Here is a 24,018-nt window from a genome sequence, read left to right as displayed (position 1 = left end):
TTCTTTAATTTCTATAGTCACTTGCAGAAGTTAATGGTCAAAAACAGTTGGTAGCTGACGTTAAGTCATGTCATACGTTGCTATTCCCGAGAAAAGGCACTTGGGATGGTCAATGCTCTTAAAAGGTAATGAGCAGTGGCATTCATAACGGCAAACGTGCTTGCCCAAGAGGATTCTAGATTGACATCTGCTTACTAATAGGGAATCTGACAAGTTCACAGTGAACTCACAAAACATGGACATAAATGCAATATCCTAAAAGCCTTGAAGGGATTTCTTGAGATCTATTTCAGATATTGACGTGAATTAACTGAGATGACACCTTTGAGGCCCCATTCAAACCTTGTAATGAAATTGTCCTGGACGGATGTTAATGCAAGAATTCAGCTTTAAGTACCAGTGTTCACATCTGGCATTAAAATGCGCCTCGTCATCTGTTCTCAACCGGCCCTTGAGATCTGATCTCAGTTTCACACTCTGTATTCAAATGAACGTCAACATCATTTGCGGCAGAAAAGAATATTTTAATAGCTACCGTCTCAAATGGATCACTACTGTTGCGTCAGAACACACACAGATGTTTATTCTTTGTGTGTTACTTGGGGGAATGATAAACATTCTGAAGCTGTAATGTCTGTCTCCTTCATTGAAAGCACATGCACCAAGTTGTTTCTTTATTTATGTATGCCCACCGTTAAGTTAGTTATTGCAGAGACGTGAGACGTCTGTATATGCATCAGTTTCACCACTGTGCTCTTTGAAGCAGTGACAGAATGCTGATACATTTTAAATAACAGGATCAAAGACAGTGTATTCGTTAAATAATTTCGCTAGTTAATTTTTTTGTTTAGATTTATTTTAACCGCTTCAAGGAACGAATCACTGAATCAGCTTGGGTCTGTCAGAAGGAATAACGTACAACAACAAATTCTTTCTTTTTTTTTCTTCCGATTATGCCAACATAATCAGTGTTATTGACTGTATATAAACTGAATTGAATTTTGTTTGTGTCGGACAGATTTTTCTGGTTCCCCACTCCATCGCTTTAAGAAGCCAGGATCCAAAAACTTCCAGAACATCTTCCCCCCCTCGGCAACACTTCACCTTTCTAACATCCGGTAGTTCAGCCGTTAAACATGGTCATATTATGTTGCTTTGTGTCAGTGCAGCGCTATAACAACCACTTGTGCTTCGTGACTGTAAGAGTTTTTTTGTTTGCATGTTCAGGGATGGAGTTGGAGAGGATGATCTGCGCCTCCTGTTCTCTAACAGTGGAGGGACTGTCAAGGCCTTCAAGTTCTTCCAGTAAGAAGCACTTTAGTATGAAGAAACTACAGATGACTACAATATCTATCCTGAAGCCCTGTCTTCCTTTTTAGAATCAAGAGGACATGGTTTCATAAAACACACTCAACATATCTTCTGTATTTTATACATACATATACATTTTATACAACTCATTTTTGTAGTTTGCCTTTATCATTCATCGGTGGGGAGCAATCTAAGAACACACACAGATAGATGAGGTGCAACAGCATGGAATCGAAACCAAAATCAAAATGTACTTTATTGAGTCACTGGGCAGGTTTTTAAGATAAACTGATATATTTTCATACTGGATATAGTATGAAAATAAAAAGATATATATTTTTTTCTTTTGGGTCCATATCACCCAAGTCACCCTGTTAATGACTGCTACAGCTCCACGCTGCCACGCTACTCATGGTGCTGTACCAGAAGCAAAGGTGTGAAGTGGCGGTCATGTGGGTGTGTGTTGTCCTGTGCTATTTTTATTATAATACAAGTAATGACCTTATAAGTCTCTGCTCCGAGAGGTTCGTTGTGGACAGACCTGTTATTTCAACAACCTTATTGGTTATACATTTTCCTACAGAACAGAAGGAGCATAATATCCTCCTTCTTTTATTGAATGTCATCCACATTCTCTGTTAAGTGTTAAAGGGTTTTTGTAGTAGTCCATAACAGAGTGGATATCAGTGAGGAGAGTGAGAATGAAGATGGGAGTGCTGGAGGAACAGCGGACAGGTCAAGGTTCAATTCAGTTACAGTTATAATTTTTATTTATTTACCACAGAATATCTATATAATCTTCTCTAGTAACAATACAAATTGTGTCAACACGCTTTACAAAACCCAGTCAGAGACAGTGGCAGGAAAAACTCCTTTTTAACAGGAAGAAACCTTGAGCAGAACCCAGCTCATATGGAGGAACCATCTGAAGGCCAGCCGGGTAGAAACAGAGAAGATAGAGAGAAAAGAGTCGACTGGAAATTGACAGGATAGTGTTAAGCAGAGCTTCTTGAGGCATGTCGTTAATGTGGATGTAAGGGTGCTGGAACAGTAATGCCCCACTACGGTGGTTAGCAGGACGCCAGCATGATGTCCATCTGTGGACTTAGTGACTGCTCTCTCTAATATTCAGCTGTTTGTCTTTGCTTCCTCCTCTTCAGGGATCGTAAGATGGCCTTGATCCAGATGTCGTCAGTGGAGGAAGCCATCCAGGCTCTGATGGATCTTCACAACTATGACATGGGAGGAAATCACCATCTGAAAGTTTCCTTTTCAAAATCTACCATCTAACCCTCACACAAAACTCCCATCTCCTAAAATAATTAATGCAGATCTGTGATGAGGGAAGAGGTCAATACCATTAGTCCTCTCTACATTTTCTGTGAATAGTTTTCACTCTAAGTATTGCAGAAAAAAAATAAATCAATCAATTTCACAAAGTAAATTTTCTTGACCAGTAGAAGCAGTACTTCCCTCAGTCAGCAGTTTTGATGAAATCATCTTAAAGAGCAACTAAACTGGCTCTGTGCAGTGTTTCTGTTTACCAGCAGTTCTGTACATGTGTTCTCCAGGTGGGACCTCAGTGTTGGTGTGGTTACAGGTGAAACAGACTTGAAGCCTGGTACATGTTAAGATACTCTCTAAGTTGTAGCTTTGGGGTTTTTTGTTTCAGTTCTATCACTGCTAAGAGTGAGTTGCTGTTTTGATTTAGTGTTGCGCTGTTCAGAGATGACCTGTCAGTGAGGCAGTAGTCTCCTTTAATTACTGATCTGCCATTTTTACTGTACACCTTGTTGCTTCTTAAACCACACGTGTTATTTTTTTTTTTTGTTTTTTTTTTTTTTTGCTCGCAGGAAAATCTCACTTCATTTCATGTTAGTATTGTTGATAAAGCCACTCACTAGTCTGACCCTTGTTGTCAGCCCTTATGTGACTCGTCTGTTGTCTGACAAGGTCTCTCCTTCTGTTCAGTGTCTGTCAGGATACATTCAAATAAAAGGAGTAGATGGTGTAATTATATTCAGTTTTATACAACAACAGCTCAGCTTTAACTGTAGCTGCACTACACAAAACAATTTTGAGGAGGTTGGTTTAAAGTGACTCAAAAACTAAATATGGGCAACATCAACTCTCAGAAATCTTCTAGATAATAGTAAAGTATTTGCAGTGCTGTCATTTTTTTCTTACCTGGTGCACTTTCCTAATTATATTCTCATAGCTGAACAATCATTTTGAAGATGTTTGTATCTGAGGCCTATTTAATTAACATTGGTGAGTTCGTCGTAGCCTCTCTGTATGATGTTTCAAGGCTTGGTGGGAATGAGTCATCACTTGAAGCTGAATATGCCTGTTGAGCATCACTGAAACGTCCTTTACAGCACAACATGGAATGTACACATTGTAATAATACTGACCCAAAGGTTAAGTCGCCAATGAAGAATAGAGTCAACTGTCATTTCCTGTTTAAAGCCCATCCCAGTTGTTTGAAAAGCAGCTGTGAGTGGGTTCACTCACATACATGCATGCCACTGCTGTCTGTTTAGACGAGGTTTCAACATGTGATTCTGGTCCTAGTCTCTGGTTTGGGGACATCCACTGGGACCAAAGTACATGTGCCTTTAGTCTGTGATCTGATTGTAGTCGTATGTCTTTAAACAGAATTATTTTATCGGTTAACTTTGTTGATGTTGAAATGAACCTCGTCTTCCCAGTGCTCTGTTTGTCTTACCAAGCGGAGATGCACAGAAAACTGGGTCACTGTTTCAGCTGAGGTTTTCTCTGATGTGGTTTTTATTTTTCATTCATCTCTTGTTTTTACTTGCCACCACAAAGTTTATTTTTGGACAGTTTTAATCCTTTTCAGGAATTGTTGTAAATTTTCTACTTGAGTTCAGTTGTTTTGTGATAAGATTTCAGATTAGCACAAATTAAATACGTCTTTTCTACCAAGAAGCCCAAGTTAAATTGTGTGTTTGTGTGTTAATGTTTGTTTGGACAGTTTCAGGCCTCTGCTCTCATCTGTATCTTCCCTGTAATAAACTTCTCTTGCTCTGTTCAGTTCTCTTTCTGCTCTCACTTCTTCTTCTCCACTGTTCTGTTCTTTCTGTATTTCTACCAAGGCATGAAAGTGGATGAGTTGACAAGAAGATTAACTCTGGTTGTGTCTTTGCTACATGGTGTGACCTTTGGGAAATAATCAGGAAAACGTTTAAAAGTAAAGAATTTACTGTTAGGTGTGTTGAGGTGCGTTCACTGCCTCTTTTGCATGGGGTTGCAGCTAAAGATTATTTTATTTCAGAACAGTCAGGTACAGTCAGACAGTACTGAAAGAATGGCATATTTTTGTGCAGCTCAGCGTTCAAGTAGTGACCCTCTTGGGTACTTTATACATAATGTCAGGTTTACCTTGTGTTTTATTCTTCTACTCAGCAAGTGTTCAGATGACACGCATTGAACATTAATGTGAGCTTCATTTGGTTTCCCACATTTGCTCAAGTAAATCATCTGGCAGGCATTAACTGGTCGCCTCAAGTCTCCAGCAGATCATTCCTTTGTGAAACACGTGGAAACATGAGGTCAGAAACCAGAGAAAATGTTTTTTATTTTCAGCACAGAGGTGCTCTCTCAGAATCAAATCACAGCTGGATTGAACCATTTGTGGGGAATGAATCAGCTTGGTGGGGTAGATGGAAACCATCAGAAGATTAATACATCAGCTTTCTTCACTGATGGAGAAGAAACTTCATTACAGATGCATCATTTCCAAAATGAGTCTCAGAGGATGAGTAGTGTCTCTAAACCACTTCTCGGATGAGACTCAAAACAGTACGGGTGTGTTTAGACATACACTGATCAGCCACAACATTAAAACCACTGGCAGGAGAAGTAAATAACACTGATTCTGACGATGAAATATTCTGCTGGGAAACTTCTGGACCTGGTATTCATTCATGTGGATGTTACTTAGACAGTAGCACCCACCTAGACCAGACCAGACACCCCCACCCCATAGCAATGACACTCCTTGATGGCAGCAGACATCCCCAACGTGATGCAGACACACACACAAACAGTTTAGGAACAACTCAAACTGATCAAGTGTCTATGGGATGATCCACAGACGCCCCTCCCCTCAACCCACTCTGTGATGAACTGTTTTGGAGGCACAAGGGAGACCTACATGATATTAGGGAGAGAGTCATAATGTTGTGCCTGATCAGTATATTAACACAGTGTAGACAGCAAAGTCTTGAAATCCAAGTTACGATCAGTGGTAAAGAGGTCTAAGTAAGGAAATGAGACATACTGCTAAAATACATAAGCCTGACAGTGTCTTGACTGTGGAGTTTGACTCTTGCTCCACCCTGACCCAGGGGAAGTGATCCAGTCTTCAGACATTCCACACTCCGGAATGAATCTGAGTGGAACAGAACTCAGACTGCAGCAGCATAATGAGACTAAGCACACCTCGAGCTTTGAAGAACTCTTTGAGGACCAGTGAAGACCAAGGAGTGTTGACATAAGCTTTCCCTAATCTGACTTGAACCCCACTGAACATTTATGGAAGCATACCAAATACAAATCCACTCCATACATGGGCGGGACATTTCTCTCAAACTGAGCACCAGTATTAAGCTTTTAATAAAAAAAAATAAATAAAAAAGAGTGTAAGGGTCGTTTTAACCCTGAGATCTACACTTACCACGCTCTACATTATGAACAGCACCCATAGTTCTTCTTCCAAAACACTTCTTTGGGGTTCTGCCCCAGGTTAATGTGCATGAATCCTTTCTGCAGATCTATTAGCTGCACATTCATGCTGGAAATGTAATGTCCTACCACATGTCAAAGGTGCTTACAGTAACTAGATTGAGGGACTCAGGAGGTTAGTGAACTCTAGTTCATGAATCCAGTTGGAGACAACTTTTATTTAGTGAAATAAAACTCTGAACAGAACATTACAATGAAGATGCCATGATTCATTTGTACTAACGGGCCCACAGTCTCCAAGAAAACATTCCTCACAGCATTACAACACCACAACCATCCTGGACACAAGGCAGCTTAGGACCCAGGATCCACGGTGAACTTTAAATCTGCAGCCTCTGCACAAGTGGAGGTTCATTTGAGCAGGTTGCTTGTGAGGCTGCATCTACTGCAGGCTCAGCAGTAACATCCTGTAGTTCAGTATTCACTGTGTTAGTTTAAATGAAAGGCCTTGCTTCAGAGGCCTTCTGCCGTGCAATATCATGTGTTCTATTAAACACAGCTTGGCAGTGAAGCTTTGTTGCATAGATGAGACTGTACAGTGGGAAATGGGCGCAGAGTGAAACCTTTGCCCTCATCTGTCTGTTCTTGTTCTTTCATTTCTTCATCAAATAGTCACTAATGAAGCTCTTGATATTGCACAGCGAGCCTCAAAAAAAGAGGAAGGCAGAGAAGAAGACAAAAGAGCCATTAAATATAGACTAATGGACACATTCTGGTTAATTAGCTTCCTTTGGTTTGAAAAGGCATGATAGGCCCAGACTGGAGCTGCTCCAGCCTTAACAGCTGCACAGATCGTTTGAAATCTTCATAAACTTATGCAGATACGCTCCCTTTGAATGGAATTACTTACATACAATATATACAACATTGCTGATGTATTTGTCAGTCTGTTTTCTTTTCATTTCCTCTACACCACAACCATATAGTTAAACTGAAACAAGACTACTCTCTAGAGCTTGTGTCCTACATTTTCCATAATGAAACTTGCAATTAAGCCTTCTTTGCCTGTTCCTTTATAAACTACTTGTTTGTGAAAGTGGTCCCACAAAAAATATGAGATCTCAGAACTTCTGCGTGGCCTGCACGCAAACTTGTGCTCATTGTCCCACAATGCAATGCACCACATTTGATCTACAGTTGAAAGTGATGATATAAATGACACCAGCGTCCAAAATGTCATTTACTGCCTAGAGGCGCAGTTCCTCTGCGGTCCACTAGAGGTCAGTGTGAGCCAAGCCAAGCAGACACCTGTCCCTCTGTGGTCTCTCTGCAGAGACCTCAAACTCTGCAGGATGAGAGGATTAGAGGAAACTCAATGCCGTTTGAAACTTGTTGTTAGGGAAATGGTGGGAATATTATAGTGAAACAAAATGTATAAAGAAAGCTGTAGTTATCAGTTCAGGTCATCACCCAATGTGTTTTATAACTTCATTACATGACATCACTCACACAGACACACATTATGAGAGGATAATCCAGGGGGACAGAATTACACAGAGTGAGACTTTGTCCAGGAGGAGACCATTAGACAACTGTTGCCTCGTGCAGATGGTGGATGGAGCTTTAAGTCAGGTTGCTCTATTGAACTCTACAGGTGGCATTCAGCTGATGTAACTTCACCCTGGCCACTATGTTGGAGGTCCTCGGCTCTGTCAGCCATTCATTTATTTGACTTACCTGTTGATAGCACACTCTGGGACACTGTACAGTCATAGAAAGAATAAGACAGGTCATTAAATATCCAGCTCTATCTTAAGAAATGTTAACATACTAATGTCTAGTCTAGTTTTTATTTATCTCTGGAAAAGAAAGTGATTTAATTCCAAGTAAACAACAAAAATTAACCTTGTGTTTTACTCATTAAACTAAAGACAAAAAACAAAATGCATGCAAAAACAAAAATGCATGCAGGAAGAAGAAAGGACACCCTACCCCCTTATAGCAAATGTTACCCTCGTTGGCTGAAATCACTTCAGTGAGACGCTTCTTGTATACGTCTACCAGTCGGTCTGAAGACAGTTTGACCCTTAACGCAAAATTCTTTCGGCTGTGAGGTGTTCGGGCCGAAAGAATTTTTCAAGTCACCACACAGCATCTCAATGTGATTAAGATCTGGTGTTTGACTCATTCCAGGACTCTCCCTCTGATACACAGTAGAATTCATGGTGGAGTCTATGATGGTGAGCTGGCCAGGTCTTACTGCAGCACAGCATACCCAAACCATGACACTTCCACCTCCATGCTTCACAGCTGGCGGGAGGTTCTTTTCCTGGTTTACACCAAATATTGCTCTTCCCGATTCTAGCGACATGCACTTTCACATCAGCAGTGGCCAGAGTCTGCTGTAGGTGATGTTTAGCGTCCTGCCATCTGCTCTCGGGGTGAACTTACTTGGATGTTCAGGCTTGGGCATGTTGGTAGTTTTGAATGTCCTCACCGGTAGATAATTCTTGGACACGGGAATGGATGATTTCAGAGTCTTCTGAGATCTTTTTAAATCCTTCACTGGGACTAAGCTGCTACAGTCTTCCCTTCTGATGGCTTCAGACAGCTCTTTCAATCTCACCATGTTTTTCACTCTCACTTCAGCAGTCAGGAGCACAAACTACATTCTGAATAACGATGCTCTAATCATGCTCACCTGATGTGATTGTAGCCATTTGAAACGGGAATAAATGTTAAATAATTTACTCCTCACCAGAATCCATACGTCCAAATGTATGTGGTGTGTTTGATGTTGTGATTAGCTTCTGTGTTCTTTTCAGCTTCCTTTTTAATACCATCAAAGTTAGCCTGCATGGCTACATCTGGCACATTTACATGATTCTCCTTTGTACTCACGTCAACCAATGTGCCATGTCCCGCTTTTAAATAAAAATAAATAAATATATTCCCCTTTAGGATTGGGGGCTGTGCATGTTGTCCACAGGGAGATAGAGAGTTTGTGCAAAAATAAAAAGAACAGTGAATAGAGAAACTGACTTGTTTGTCATATTATAACAAACCTCAGACTGTCTAAACCAGTGTTCGTATTTAATAGAAATAGTCACAGTTCAACACAAAGTTTAAGCTATGACTGTTGTTATTACTACAGACAATGTATAGATGTTATTAGTGTTACTGTCTACTGACTCTATATCATCCACAGTGGAGGCTTTTTTGTTAGTTTTTTTTCGGTTGAAAGCAGTCCCAGTTGTACAAGTGAAACCGGTCCACTTACACAACTGTTGAATTTAATGAATCTTTTATTTATTTATTTATTTATTTATTGAATTGAATTAATCTAATTTTACTTTGCTGTGAGAATTAGAAATAAAATACCATTCACCCCCACTGTGTTGAGATGAAGGCATACAAATAAAACTGTCTGTTTGAGTGAACTTGTTCAGTGGCTGTTGATCAGTGGTGTTACCTGTGCTAATAATAAAGGTTGGTAGTGGTATTCATTGTTCAGCACACATGGGAAGGAATTAAAAGATGTTTTTTTTAAAAAAAATGGTGCATCTGGAGGTGACTTCTATTTGTTTCCTCTTAAAATGTAGAGGAAATGTAACATTTGACATTTATAAGCAACTCTCGCTGCACGAGGCCCAGTACATTGCTTTATGACAGGCAGACCACTCCTTCCTCGCGCTTCTGTTTTCTGTTTATTGCACGATTCTCCTTACATTTCAGTAACAAAGAGAGATGTGCTGTACTGGTGAGGAGCTCCTGAAGGCTCAGATGACGGGCTGCGCAGACACTGAATGGATCTGAAAACGTATCTGACCTGAATATCAGCTAATATGCTCTGACAGCTTTCAGGCGAAGCGCTCACCTTGTAAATGTCATCGAGACAACGCTGCGTGCTGCAGCTTTCTTCTTTTTATGATCCCCTGTTGAATCTGTGCATCTAATGAGTTATGCAATGTCAGGTGGACTGAAGGTGTTAATTTCTCCAGAGATACCTGTCTGTCTGCGTTAGCACCGTGTGTCAGTGGTGGCCCTCTTGTTTCAAGTAATGCACGCAGAAAGAAAGAAAGAAAGAAAGAAAGAAAGCTGTATAATGTCCCAGCTGACCAATTGCATCCAGCCTCCCCTGATGACCTCAGAGCCCCTCCCCTGTGTGTGCTCAGTGATGCAGATGATCCACAGATCTGTGGTTGATCTGTTCTCCCCCCTCCCCCCACATACCTCCATTTTCCTCACTCACACGCTCTTTGGTGGTGAGGGGGAGGGGCAGAGGGAGGAGGGTAAAGGGGGGAGCAGGTCATTAGTCAGTGGATTGAAAAGGAAAACTCGAGAGTCAACACGCACTCAGTTGGAGTTGGTATCCATGGCTTGCAGTGACATCAAACCAGGGAAAGCTACATCCAGGCCTGAGAGCAGGATGGGCACTTAATATCAGAGGAGGAGTCCAGACAACATCTGAGCCCTTACATTAATTTCTGACAGAGCAGCTCCCCCCCGTGGGACTGAGAACATGATGGAGGGCTCCTTGTCTTCCAGTAGCTGACTGTGTTACAGGAAGCAAGAAGTAGCACCATCAGCAAAACAGTAACATCACAGACGAGACAAAAACTGGCAACACGGAGAAAAATAAAAAAAGGAAGACAATAAAATGCTTTAGTACCGTCTCTGTCCATACACGCATACACACAATGGTTCCATTAAATGTAATGGCACTCATTCAACCTCACTTCCTCCTCTGAGGACAACGTGTGTTTCAGTGTTGAAGGCTGATGACACATTTCTGCTCTTCTTTAAGGGCTGTTTAGAAAGATGTAGAATGTGACGACATTAGTAAAGAGAGTAGTCTACACGTCACACATACAAAAATGACATTTGATGACAAGACAAGACAAAACAAGACATGACAAGATAAGATGAGATTAGATAAAATTCTTACTACAGGATGACCACAAGTTTATGTCCCAGGTTTACGGGTGAGATTTGCTGCCAGTTGGTCATGAACATTATGAGGAGGTTGTCCTGAGGAGGGCCTTCAGAAGCAGAGCAGCTCCGTGGGTGTCCAGATTCCAGATGCGGAGGTGGTTAGACAAAGCTTAACCATCAGTCAGAATGAGGGCCCCAAACCTTTAAGCCCTTGGACTTTGGACGTCCGGACATCTTTATAGGGTCCAGGCCTTGGCTAGAGGAGTTGCCCTCACAGCACACAAAGCAACAACAGTATATTAGGTAGGTGTGTTCTCATTTACCCGTTCCCACATACTCAGGGTACCAAACTACTTTAAGCATTGGTCCAAAAAACTAGGAGCAGGTGGGATTCTGTATGTTTCTCAAGGACACTTTGACAAGTGGACAGGCCTGTGATTAATGGAAGACCTGCTCTACCTGCTGAGCCGCAGCAGACATTGACCACCCCAACCAGATCACAGATGGATTGCGGGACATTTATACCAGATTTGCACATCAACCAAAAAAATACTTTACCTGGTGAGTTTCTGGTTTTTGTCTCCTCCCCTTGGGGTTATGGGCCTCAGGCCTCCTTAGTGGACAGTAACATAACACACCTCGAACCAAAAGAACTGCTGGTGTCTGAGCTGACTGTAGGGGAAGGGTGGGGGAGTCTAGTTGTGCAGCAGTTTTTTTGGATCAGTGTTATAGATATGCTGAACCAGTTCACTCTTAAATTCATACATGCAGCCATCATGAATCTGTGATTACAAATGACATCTCATGTCATGTGACATTTAATGCTTTGCCTTTTTATTTTCTATATTACTGAACTGACTGACTGGGACATATGTGATGGAAATGAACATATTATATTAATGAGATTAGTTCCATCTTCAGCTGGTTATCCATCCATCCATCTGTCCATCCCTCCGTCTGTCTGGCCACTCATCTATCCATCATGCTTCTTGCAGTCAGCCAATCGATATCTGATGACAGGATGAGGTAAGTGATGACTTCAGAGTCATTAAGTGATATGATAGGCTGACACAGTGCCATCAGCAGCCGCTGCTGGAAATGGACGGACCCCAGGCACCATGGGTCGTATTTCACTGGTCTCTCTCTCTCTCTCTCACTTGCGCACACACACACACACACACACACACAGGCCCACTGAGGATCTCGTATCTCCTGCCATAGGGATGGATTTTCCCCTGCAGACCACACAAGGCTGATTCATATCTCTATTGATTTAGATGAGAAGATGAACTGAATGGGATGAAATGAGACCGACCGCGGATATAAATTAGAAATTAATCTAATTGATCTGTTCATGATACATATATAGAAACAGTTAGACATTTATATAACAGCTGCTGCTGCAACATAGAGGAATTGTCACAGCGTACAGCTTTAATCTGAAATGAATTATGTGATAATACTGCCAAAACTGTCATGAGTCACCTCCCTGGCTGAAGGTCATCACAGTAAAAACTGTAATGTAGCAGCAGAAGGTTTCCAGGAAAGCACTCAGCTGTTTCTACTGCAGACTGGTTTGGCTGCTCATCTTACCAGTCTGTTACTGGAATTTCTTAATCAACGATGAATCAGGACCAGCAACTCATGAGCTGGATCAAATTAGACCAGAAAGCAAGACAACAGGGCTGCTGTTTGAAACACAAACCCTACTCTTTATTACTGATCACGTTATATGGTCATAGCGTAGTGTGTAGTAATGAAAATCATTTTCCAAACTACATGTAGAAACATATTTAGCAGTCAGTCATGCATTTAAAAGGATACTCAGCCTACTCAGGGATAGCCAGATCTATGAGGTATAACAAAAAGGCCAGTTGTGAGCTTAAAACCTGCCTCTTGAGCCCAAACTGGGAGCAGGTTCCACAGACCTGGCAGCTGAAGGCTCTACCTCCCATTCTACAATGGAGCTAGACCTTTAAGGGCCTTGTATGTAAGGAGTAGGATTCTAGATTTTAAAGGGAGCCAATGAAGAGAAGCTAAAACTGGAGTAATATGACCTCTCTTGCTAATTCCCGTCAGTGCTCTTGCTGCGGCATTTTGAATCAATTGGAGGAAGAGCTATGTGAACAGCCAGACTGTAATGAAATACAATAATGCAGTCTGGAAAACACAAATGCCTCAATGTTTTTCTGCATCACACTGAGACATGCGCTTTATGTGAGAATTAGAGAAGATATCCTCATCACATATAACAACAAGGGTTTTCTCAGTAGTACTGGAGGCTGAGGTAACATCCTCCAAAGAAACTAGGTGATTAGATGTTTAGGGCCAAATACAATGACTTCTGTTTGTCTGAATTTAAGAGTAGAAAATTACAGGTTTTTCAAGCCTTTATGTCTTTAAGTCATGCTGCAGTTGAGTACTTTCGTCTGGTTTCATGGATAAGTATAGCTGGGTTTCATCAGCATAGCAATAGAAGTCTATACCATGTTTCCTAATAATATTGCCCAAGGAAATAAGGGTATTTATAATGTGTAAGTAGTGGTCCTAGCACAAGTGGGCCAAGGCTGACTTCAGTACACAGAAGAAAATGCTCTAAAAAAGAATAATGGGGCTCTTTACAAAAGTGATGTATTAGTTTCACACACCTCCAGTGGTGACGGGGAGGAACAGCAGCTACATACGCAAACTGTCCTCTGCACACACCGCTCTGTCAGAGCTGAACTCAGAACAGCACATGTCGAGACGTGTCAAATCCCAAATAAAGAGTTTATTTGTCGTACCAAACTCTCATTACTGTATGTCAGACACAGACATCCTCCTCTCAACCGGAGGAGGAAGTGAGTTTGAATGAATGCCATTATGTTCTGTGTGTGTGTGTGTGTGTGTGTGTGTGTGTACAGGCAATTGATGCACTGGCTCTCAATGTCACGTTTCCACCATTTGTCTCCCTTGGAAACAGAGAGAGAGAGAGAGAGAGAGAGAGAGAGGGAGAGAGAGTCTTAAAACCCCACAGCAAACAGGAGGACATCTGGACCTGTCTCTTTCTCCCTCCCTCCCCTCCTCCCCCTCCACCTCCTTCCGTTTCCCATCTCTCCTCCTCTCTCTCCTCCTCTCTCACACCCTCTCTGTCTTCCTCATTTCTTTCCCTCCTCCTCCATCCTCATCCTTTCCTCACTTCACTCTCCTCTCTCTTTTTTATCATCTTCTCGCTCTCTCTCTCTCTCTCTCTATCTATCTATCTATCCATCCATCCATCCTCTCTCCCTCTCTCTGTCACTCTCTGGGGGCTATCAATCACAGTTGCTGTGACGGTGGCTAGGCTGTAGGTGGTCATGCCGACGGCAGATGGCTCTTTATCGCTGGAGCTCTGGCCTCTCCATGACAACCGCGGAGAGCAGGAAGTGACACATCCAGCCGAGTAGAGGGAGATTCATCTGGACAGGACACACACACACACACACACACACACACACACACACACACACAGTAACAGAGATGAAAGGGGTGAGGAGGGGAGGGCAGAGCTTCCAATGACTGAACGGCTTTTTGAAGTGAATATATTTTAATCATTGTCTGCCTCATGTTACATTTGCTGGTGATTTGACCAGTTTTACAGGACTTATGGACTCACAGGGGCATCTAGCCATGAGTTTACTGATCGCAGCCAACTGAGTACCTGTCCTCGCCACTCCCTTTCAAAGACTCCCAGCAGCGTGGGACAAATTACCATGACCACTAAAAATGCATAAAAAAACAAACAAAAAACATCGCAGCAAAAAAGCATTGAAACTCAGCGACGTTGCTATCCTTCAACCAGACACTCCCATCGAGGTGTTAATGGGAGATAGCAACCCCCGAAGAGCTCTCACATCCAGCTCAGCTTTCAGTCATTGTGGAAAAGCTCTTTTGTGATCTCGAAATTAAAGTAAAGTTTCCAATGATTTTTGTGTCATGTCAATGTCTTTTTTTTTTTTTTCAGTCATGACTTCCAGGATCCAGGATTTTGGCAAAGACACGTCAGATGAGCTGACATTCGTGCACTGACAGGAACATAGGTGGAACATTTACAATCAGGTAACAGAGACCTTTGTTATTGTCACAGCCTGGTAGCACCTGAGTGGATAGACCTGTAGTCTAAGTAGACCCCTTCATGGTTTGTAAACAATGTGAAGTTTTCTGAGGAGTGGGGCTTAACTAGTGGCAGAACATCTTAAACACCATAGCCTGTAAACGCCTGTTAGCGTATTTCAATGGGCTGTTTTGGCAAGAATGGACGAAGAAAACGCATATTTTAAACAATATACTAATACACTCACTCCCTGAGATCGTGTTATTATTTTAAAAAGTTGACTCGTTGAGTTACTTAGTGGTTAGCATTAGTATTAATGTGCAACAGGAATCCCCTTAATAAGGATTAACTTAATCCTAACGTAATTTCAGTCACAATTTATTCTAACTCAAAATGTTTTCCAGGTTGAAACTGATGATGCATTACATATTAATCTGACCTGATATGAAGTGTGCACGTTGCTGATTGTCTCACTCAAGTCCTTTCTGATTACCAAAGCCAAACCAAGCCAAAGTTGTCTACGACTGGTATGTGATAAAACTTCATGTTATTGTTTTTGATTTTTCGGTTTTGGCACCAAAAACTACAGCAAGACGACATTTTCATGGTTGACAGTGACAGTGTTCACCTCAAGCTTCCCTCTGTTTTATCTCCAGCTAACATCGAGACGTCACAGTAATGTAGGCCATGAAGGGGTCTAACATTTCCTTGAGAGCATGTTTCATTAGATCCTCTCATGTGAAGCTTCTACTGAAATACTGGATCTTTACAGAATTATCAGGGTTGTTTTTATAATTTCCAAAAGCCGTTTCTCATCCATGACCTTTAATGTGGATTGTTTTTCGCTGATATCTAGATTATCATCAACATGAATTACAGTATGTTGGACAATAAGGCTGGATATTTACTAATCTGGGCATTTTCATTCCAAGTCAGCTGGCAGGAGAGAGGCTGGCATGGCAGTGGTGTAGGCAGAGACAGAGCCATGACGGCAGCAAAGCAGCATCTGACTGATGATCCCTCCGAAGTCGTTGTTAGGAGTGGGGATTTCCTCAGCTGTTTCCCTCTGTTCTTTGAAGTAAAGCGAGGAAAGCACACACATACAATCACTTCACCACAGCTTCAATGAGCTAGTGACTTTCAAGTCTACAGTTATAGTGGACAGCTTGTATTAATGGACAGAAGATGACGACGGTTCTCAAGCTGAGACACAATGGTGAGTGCATGGTGAGTTGGTGATTCGGTGTGTGTGAGACAGAGAGAGACAGACGTCTGGCCTAATCGCCTTGCTGGAGGAAGTGGGACGTGAAATCCACCAGCCCATTCCATACACACACACACACACACACACCACCTCACTGTACTGTCTGCTAGAGTAAACACACCCTCACACACACTTGTGTTCGCTATTTATTAGAGGACACTCAATGGTCCAGGCTGCAGTCACCTTTTTGATGCAATAGAGTTGTCACCATCTCATGAAAACAGGCACTCAGTTAGAAATCACAGTGTGACATGTGAACAATAAAAGGACCAGTCTGTAATCTATAATAATTTGATGGCTGAAAGATTTCTTATATTAATGTTTGGTATTAGTTGTTACTCGTTGTTCAGACTGATCCAAAAATAATATTCCTAGCACAGATCACATTCCAGGTTGGATGGAGAAAAACAAATGGGTGGAGGTTCCTGTACCAAATCTCTCAGGAGGCAAATATTGCTATGATGTCTAAGATGACCCACACAACTGACTAAACAGACATTTACATTTCAACAGTATGACTTAATATACAGGAAGAGCAATCACTTGGCTCATGCTCATCTGTCATCACTATTACCTAATATTTAATAAAAGCATGGGAACCCATTCAGATTGCACTGCATTATTTACAGTGTAAAGTATCTTGCTTGGCCACAGTAGCCTAGTTGCACATAAAAAAAACACTCTTTATAAACACAAGTACAAGAAAGATAAAATAAATTAAGATTAAAGGCAGGGTATGTCATGTATTTATGGTGTAATTTTGTCCAAATTATAGTCTGTAAGCAAATTGTAATTCAAGTGTTTTGAGAGAACACTTTACAGGCTTTATAAAAAATCACCTCATAACGGTATTTTTTCCACCAATCACAGGCCATTTCACGTAATTCACGGACTTCTCCAGGCTGAGGCATATTACGCATGTTAGAGCAACTGGAGAAGTTAGTGCCAAAGTCGGGAACACCGTGTACCGGTCTGATCAAGGAAAATGTCTGGGCGGCTTATTTGACCTCTATTTACACTGAAAAAGAACCTGGGTTTATGTGTGTTCACAGGGAGGAGGAGGAGAGTGGAATCTAATAAAATAAAACAAAAAAATGGTGTAAGCAAAATATGCACAGTATTATCATTATGAACAAATTTACAAAAATTGTGGGCAAACAGTGTCCAAATTGATCCGGTTGTTTGAACTGTTGCATAGCAGCAGAGTTGTGGATCTTGTCTCATGCTTTTGCCTTGTCCACTGAAGGAGGGACGTAAACTCAAACACTTAGGAGCGTCTCACTATCCACCCACAGAGTCTTAAAGCTGGGCACAGGTGCACTGTGGTCTGGAAAGTCCACACACAGCAGCCAGGAACAATCTGGGTGATGTCAGTAGTACTGCTGCAAATTGCCCTAGTGGCTCAAGTCAGAACTCCATGGAATGTTAAATGGTCTTTTATCTACATAGCTCTTTTCTACCTGCTGGTAGCCACAGTAGCGCATCAAGCAAATTATTCATAAATATATTCATTCACACGACTACGGTTTAGTATCTTGCTCAAGGACATGTTGGCATGCAGCACATAGACATGGCATTGAACCACTACGGTTCTGGTTTAAAGACAACCCACTCTGCCCACTGAGACAGTCTCAGGAACACAGCCTTATGCTGAGTGGACTGTGACAGTGACAGTTACTGACGTCTAGTCACTTTGTTGAACCTGGTGGAGAAATCCCTTGGCGGTGCATTGACCCATCATTGTCTGATGACATGTTAGCATTAGGGCTGTGGATGGTCAGTGGATGCCCGGCCCATGACTTCCTTATTTTGGACATTTGTGTTTCCAACATAACAGATCCTAATGCATTTGTTGATCCCCATAGTACCGTGATGGTTTGTTTGTTTGTCAGTTCATGCTTTCAGAAACATGCTTCACGCTGTTGAGAGCATGCTATCAGCATGTTAGCAGGCCTCTGTTTTTTTGGTTAATTGGCAAGATGTGTTTCATGTAAGTGCACTAAATATTATATGAGTCAGGCATTATGAGTCTGATAACAGCTTGAAAGCACTCAGAATATGGAGGATGTACACTGACATCTCTACATGTCTTCAAGTGTAAAGCACAACATGTTTGTATGGCCATCTTTGTGAGGACACTTATTAGCATGATGCATTCCCCAGCCCCTTACTCTAACCCTAACCCTAACCCTCTCAACTAAATGCCTAACCCTAACCCTAACCCTAACCTAATTGTAACCTTTACCCTAAAACTAAGTTTTAACCTTCAAAACAGCAAAGTAAGGACCGGCCATAATGTCTTCACTTTGCACAAATGTCCTCAGTCTGATGGTATAAAACTTAAACTGGTTCTCAGAAAGATAGTCTACAAGTACATTGTCCATTTACACTCTCTCTCTCTCACACACACACACAGACACGTCTAGCTGTCAGTTTGTGTTTGTCAGCAGCTCCAGTGGGAGAGAGGCCACTTCTGACGTCTGACTGGAGTGATGCACACACACAACCTCACACTCTCGTACAGCAAGAGTCCAGCAGCTCATCTTGTTTTACCTCCACTTCACCTGAAATGTTAGTTCAACTCCCATTGTTTTCCTCTTTAATGCAGACAATTTCTGCATATTGTTCTATGTCCACAGCCTCCACATCTAACCAAATACTTTGGTTTATTCAAAACACTCTCTGCTCAGCTGCAGTTACGTGGTATGACCAGTGGGGCCTCTAGGGGCCGCTGCAGATGCCTGTAACACACAGTAGGCTGTGGAAAGCCACCATTTTTTTCCTTTCACATAGACCATATTGCCAAAAGCATTTGCTCACCCATCCAAATAACTGACTTCAGGTGTTCCAATCACTTCCATGGCAACAGGTGTATAAAATCAAGCACCTAGTCATGCAGACTGCTTTTATATACATACGTCACTGTTGATGGATGTCTCAGCTGATGAATCAGCAGCTGGGATCTGAGCGGCATAGTGACGCATAGAGGCGCATAGTGTGCAGAGGTCAGCACAGTCAGTTGCTACAGACCTCCAAACTTCAGATTAGCTCAAGAACAGAGCACAGAGAACTCCACGGAACGGCTTTTCATGACTGAGCAGTGGACTGATGAATCACACTTCTCCATCTTGCAATCTGATGGATGAATCTGGGTTTGGTGGTTGCCAGGAGGACGGTACTTGCCTGACTGCACTGAATCAAGTGTGAAGTTTGGTGGATGTGGGATTATGGTGTGGGATTGCTTTTCAGGAGCTGGGCCTTGGCCCCTTAGTTCCAGTGGAAGGAATTGTGAATGCATCAGCATCCCAAGAGATTTTGGACAATTCCATGATCTCAACTTTGTTGGAATGACCCATATGTGTGTAAAGGCAGGTGAGCGAACACTTCTGGCAATATAGTGTATTATGTATGGAATTTATGTGGAAACAGACATGTGCTTCATGGGGGCAAATATAAATTGAGATGAGAGTGAGTCCTAGGTCAGTACTGGTCTGACACTGTCAACACAATCCACCCCTAGAGTACAGTACAGTATATGAGTACAAAGGCTCCAATAAGTGTTCTCCTGTTTCTACGAAAGATTCAGTGCACAACTATGCTCTAAAAATTTTGCTTTCCTTTCGTCAGTCTGATAAAATGAGGTGTCTATATAAATAGACAGTAATAAATTACTCCTTCAGAACTGCAATTTACAATGGCTGTCATTCACAAAAGGATCAACGCTTGCATCAGCTCAGATGAAGTCTTTCTAATCTGTATATCATATTGGAGATTTAAGCTTAAATGTAGGAAATTGGGCATTTCACTCCTTAATCTACAGTTAAATCATAATGACATGTTTTCAGAAATGTTTCAGTTTGTATATTTTGATGGTTTGACTGGTTTAAAAGGGTTTAAGTGGAGAATTAAATAAAAGACTTGAGGTTTGAGCTTTTGATTTTTAGTAGAGTTTCAAAGAATATGGGTTTGAAGTGCATCGTACGCAGTTCCTGTTGAATATGCAAGCAAACAACAATGTGTGAACAAAGGCAAGGATGAAGACAACTCCAAGCATGCTAAAAGCTGACATCAACCAATCGACTTTGTTGAGTTTGTTTATCTGTTCTCACTCAGAGTGCCTTGGAAATGTAGCACTGCACGTAAACAGTGACCGTTCAGAAAGAAATCCATGTGGGCCCTTTAAAGTGCAAAGTGGAGTCAAGCAAATAATGAGACTCAGACTGAGGACTGGTTTCCTAGGCGAATATGATTCACTTTTATTAAAAGCATCATAGCTACAATTCATCATACATGATGTTTCAAAAAAAAAAAAAAAAAACAACAACAAAAAGACACACACCAAAAAAAGAGAAAAAAAAAACATTTACATGGTATGTCTGTAAACTTCAAGGCTAGATAAGAATTTTGAGGTAATGCTCTTCAGCTTGCTGGCTAAAAGTAACAAAAAGTCCATTTTTTTTCAAGAAAAGTAGCTAAGTAATAAAGGTACCTGATTATTTTAACTCTTTAACACCAGTGCATCAACAGGAACAGAGTGAGACAAAATTGATTGCAGTACTTATTTGTCATCATTTACAGTTTTAGTTTTGTTTTATATCATACGACACTTGTGGTTATTCATATAGTGTGTGTGTGTGTGTGTGTGTGTGTGTGTGTGTGTGTGTGTTGGGAGAGTGATGTTGGAACATTCAAAAGCTGCCTTGGTTATTGCTGTCTCAGCATGAGAGGAGAAAGAGGACCTTTGATGGGGAAGGTGTCTTCAGGGAGCCTAAACTGATCTCTACCCCTACAACCCACTTCTCTCTCTCTCTCTCTCTTTCTCTCTCTCTCTGTCTGCTGGGCTGGCTGTGATAGCAAATGTTAATAAGACCTGGCCACAGTGTGTGCGTGTATGTATGTGTTTGAATGTACTTTCAAATATTTGAACCACTTGCAGCACTTGATTTATCTCAAACACTTGAACTGGCCTCGGGGAATGGAAACAAATCAAGCACAGCTTGTGCTTTTCAAGTATTTAAAACTTACTCAGTGACCAGAGTTCTTCATAAAGAAAATGTGTCTCAGTCCTGTTCTGGCCAGGTCTGGTGTCAGTGTGTGTGACTAGAGCAACAGTCTTTAAAGAGAAGGTCACCAGGGAGCAGCACTTGGTCTGGAACTACCGGGATGTGAAGGAAAGAGAAAAAGAAAATAATATTAAAAAAAAAAAAAAAGATTTTACTGTGGCAGCAACCGGGAAAATTCAACCATTTCACGTGCCCCCTTTAAAGAATAAACCTGAAACATCACACATCCCTGTGTGGATCGCCGCTCCAAATCTATTCACAGAAAGCTCTGAACAAGCACGTCTGGTTTTGGCAGTGTGAGGTGGACCAATCAGAAGGCCTGATGGGTGGCAGACCCAGCCCGCCTGCCACCCCCCCACCAAAACTAGCCGCCTCGAAAACAGAGACAGGATTCAGATGTGGCAGTGGAAAGACTCGAGACTTCAGTGTGGGACTGGGTTTAACAGTATTGGTTCAGTGTGCACACAAGCACACACATACATGTAGCGGAAAACAGCTGCAGGGACGAGTCCTCCCAGAAACAGTCACATGACAGAAGCAGTTAGTGTGTGTAGTGGTGAACACCTGAATGTGTGTGTGTGTGTGTGGTTGTGTGTGTGCACAACATGATCAAGTATGTATTGATGTGTGTGTGGTAGTCAGTGTGTGAGACTGAATTTTAGGCCAGTCTGGTTTCATTTTCCTCCTCAGAATCTACCTGGTCTGATATGTGAGAACTAAAAACAATCTGCCCCGAGACAGAGCAGCTCAACCAACTCCATTACCAACAATTCCTTTTGCAGCAGCTTTGTCAGACAGACAGCCAGGTAAGCTGTAATGCGGCTTATTTTTCTTTTGAGAACTGGTCTTAAAACAAGCAACGGGCATTTCTTCTTGTTTTACTGAGATGCTGCCAACAACAAAACAGTCCAGAAGAAGGAAAAACTAAAAATAGAAGATCTGAGAGCTGAAAGCAGCAATAATAATAATAACAATAATAATAATAATAGCACTACTGGAAACTTGAAGTCCTATTTGAGGGATTGTGGGTGACAAAAGTGTATGTGCACCGTTCACAGTGCACACAGGCCAACCAGATAGAAGAGAAAGAAACAAAGTCTTTGAAGAAGAGCTGAGCTCTGAGCGAGCAGCTGTGAGAATTTTCCCTGACTACACTATCGATCAGAGAGATTTAACTTAACACACGCACACCTCGTCCTCTCTGACGCATAGTAAATATACCTGGCCAAAAAAATAAACAACAAAGCGTTAAAGAGAAATCATCAACAACAACGCAAAGAAAAAAAAGGGTTTATAATAGTTTGGATATTTCTGGTGGAGGCGTGTAAACGTGGTGAGGGGGACAAGAGGGAGAGGTCAGAGGTGAGGAAATGTCTAAGGCCAGTCAGTTTTGTGTTTTATTTCAGACACTTGTGTCCTTTTGAGGAGATGCTGCTCCTGCCTCCTCCTCTCCAACCCCTCCGTCCTCCTCGAGAGCAGAATCCTCAGCCTCGCCCCTCGTCTCCCCCTCTACTCCCCCCTCCTTCTCCTCAGCCAAGTCACTGTCTGCTCCCTCTTCGTCCTCCTCCTCTTCGTCCTCCTCCTCCTCCTCCTCCTCTCCTGTAGATTTCAGCCCCCCTTTCTTGTCCTCCTCGTCTCTCGGGGGGTTTGGGGTCACGGTGTTCCCCCCCAGCGCTCCAGCCATGGCGCTCTGCAGCTCGGCCAGGGTGGAGGCGGTGGGGAAGCCTGGCAGGCTCAGCCCCGCGAGCCCAGGAGGTAGGAACATGGAGGGGTAGAGGAGACCGGGGGCCATGGTGGAGAGGAGGAAAGGGTTGAACGCCAGCGAATTGGTGGACATGCCAGCAGCCGCCAGCAGGGCGGCAGCGTCGCCGTTGATGGATGTCTCAGCTGATGAATCAGCAGCTGGGATCTGAGAGGCTGCAGTGACATCATTAGGTGATTTCTCCATCTTCTTCTTCTTCTTTGTTTTCTTCACACTTTCCTCATTTCCCTCAGCCTCTTCATCCTCTCTCGCCTCATCACCGTCTTCTTCCTCTTCTTTTTCCTCTCTCTTCCTCTTCGTTGTCGCGGCCTCGTCCCCGTCTCCTCCCTCTCCCTCTCCCTCTCCCTCCATCGTTCCGTTGGTGTTACCTACTGAGGCGGAGGCAGCTGTGGAGGCAGCAGCAGCTGTCGCCAGGTTTCCACCAAAGAGCCCACCAAGGCTGAACATGTTGGGGAGGGCGGCAGCCATGTTGGGCAGGCCTCCCATGCCTGGCAGCATGAGGGGCAGCATGGAGGCAGCGGCAGCGTTGGCAGCAGCCTGCTTGGGGTCAGTGGGATGAGGGAAGGCCATCAGACCAGCGGCCAACTGGAGAGACTGGAGGCTCTGGAGAGAAGATAGGTCCATCCCTCCAAACAGACTGTTCAGTAGCAGAGGGTTGATGCCTCCTGCAGACACACACACACGCAAGGTTAAAATGGAGCTCAACCCAATTCTACACAACATAAAGACTGCTATGAAGTCAAATGGTCATATTTCTTGCTCAGACTGTGTGACACTAGCTATGATATGTTCATGTGTAGTTTTAGTGTTAATGAAGCACAGACTCTGATGTCACTGAATTCACATGCTTGTGTCTTCAGCTACTGGTATATAGTATTTAAGAGTACACCAGTAAGTGTAA

General features: G+C 42.5%; 2 protein-coding genes across 2 annotated transcripts in view; one reads left to right on the top strand and one right to left on the bottom strand.

The window, feature by feature from the left end:
• Positions 1 to 67: 67 nt before the first annotated feature.
• On the top strand, positions 68 to 4,368 carry LOC125010690 (polypyrimidine tract-binding protein 2-like). Its single transcript, XM_047589442.1, has 4 exons — positions 68 to 125; positions 1,019 to 1,118; positions 1,228 to 1,305; positions 2,472 to 4,368. Exons 1-4 carry the CDS (start codon positions 68 to 70, stop codon positions 2,599 to 2,601), a joined length of 366 nt encoding a protein of 121 aa, XP_047445398.1. The 3' UTR covers positions 2,602 to 4,368.
• Positions 4,369 to 20,520: 16,152 nt separating this feature from the next.
• Positions 20,521 to 24,018, bottom strand: part of chd7 (chromodomain helicase DNA binding protein 7) — a 61,264-nt gene continuing 57,766 nt past the window's right edge. The window contains exon 41 of the mRNA XM_047588495.1: positions 20,521 to 23,782. Within this exon, the coding sequence (XP_047444451.1) occupies positions 22,758 to 23,782 (1,025 nt within the window). The 3' untranslated portion in view covers positions 20,521 to 22,757. The remainder of the gene's footprint in view (positions 23,783 to 24,018) is intronic.

This window comes from Mugil cephalus, chromosome 7 (genome assembly GCF_022458985.1).
Source record: "Mugil cephalus isolate CIBA_MC_2020 chromosome 7, CIBA_Mcephalus_1.1, whole genome shotgun sequence".
Classification (NCBI taxonomy): domain Eukaryota; kingdom Metazoa; phylum Chordata; class Actinopteri; order Mugiliformes; family Mugilidae; genus Mugil; species Mugil cephalus.
Note: the sequence above shows the minus strand (reverse complement) of the source record. Positions and strands in the feature narration are given on the sequence as shown.

What these genes read in the sequence shown, in the direction of transcription:
- LOC125010690 (XM_047589442.1), top strand. Translation starts at nt 68, where the DNA reads ATGTCATACGTTGCTATTCCCGAGAAAAGGCACTTGGGATGGTCAATG. An exon ending in CTTCACCTTTCTAACATCCG is followed by an intron (nt 1,119 to 1,227) that starts GTAGTTCAGCCG and finishes TTGCATGTTCAG; the next exon opens with GGATGGAGTTGGAGAGGATG. An exon ending in AAGGCCTTCAAGTTCTTCCA is followed by an intron (nt 1,306 to 2,471) that starts GTAAGAAGCACT and finishes CCTCCTCTTCAG; the next exon opens with GGATCGTAAGATGGCCTTGA.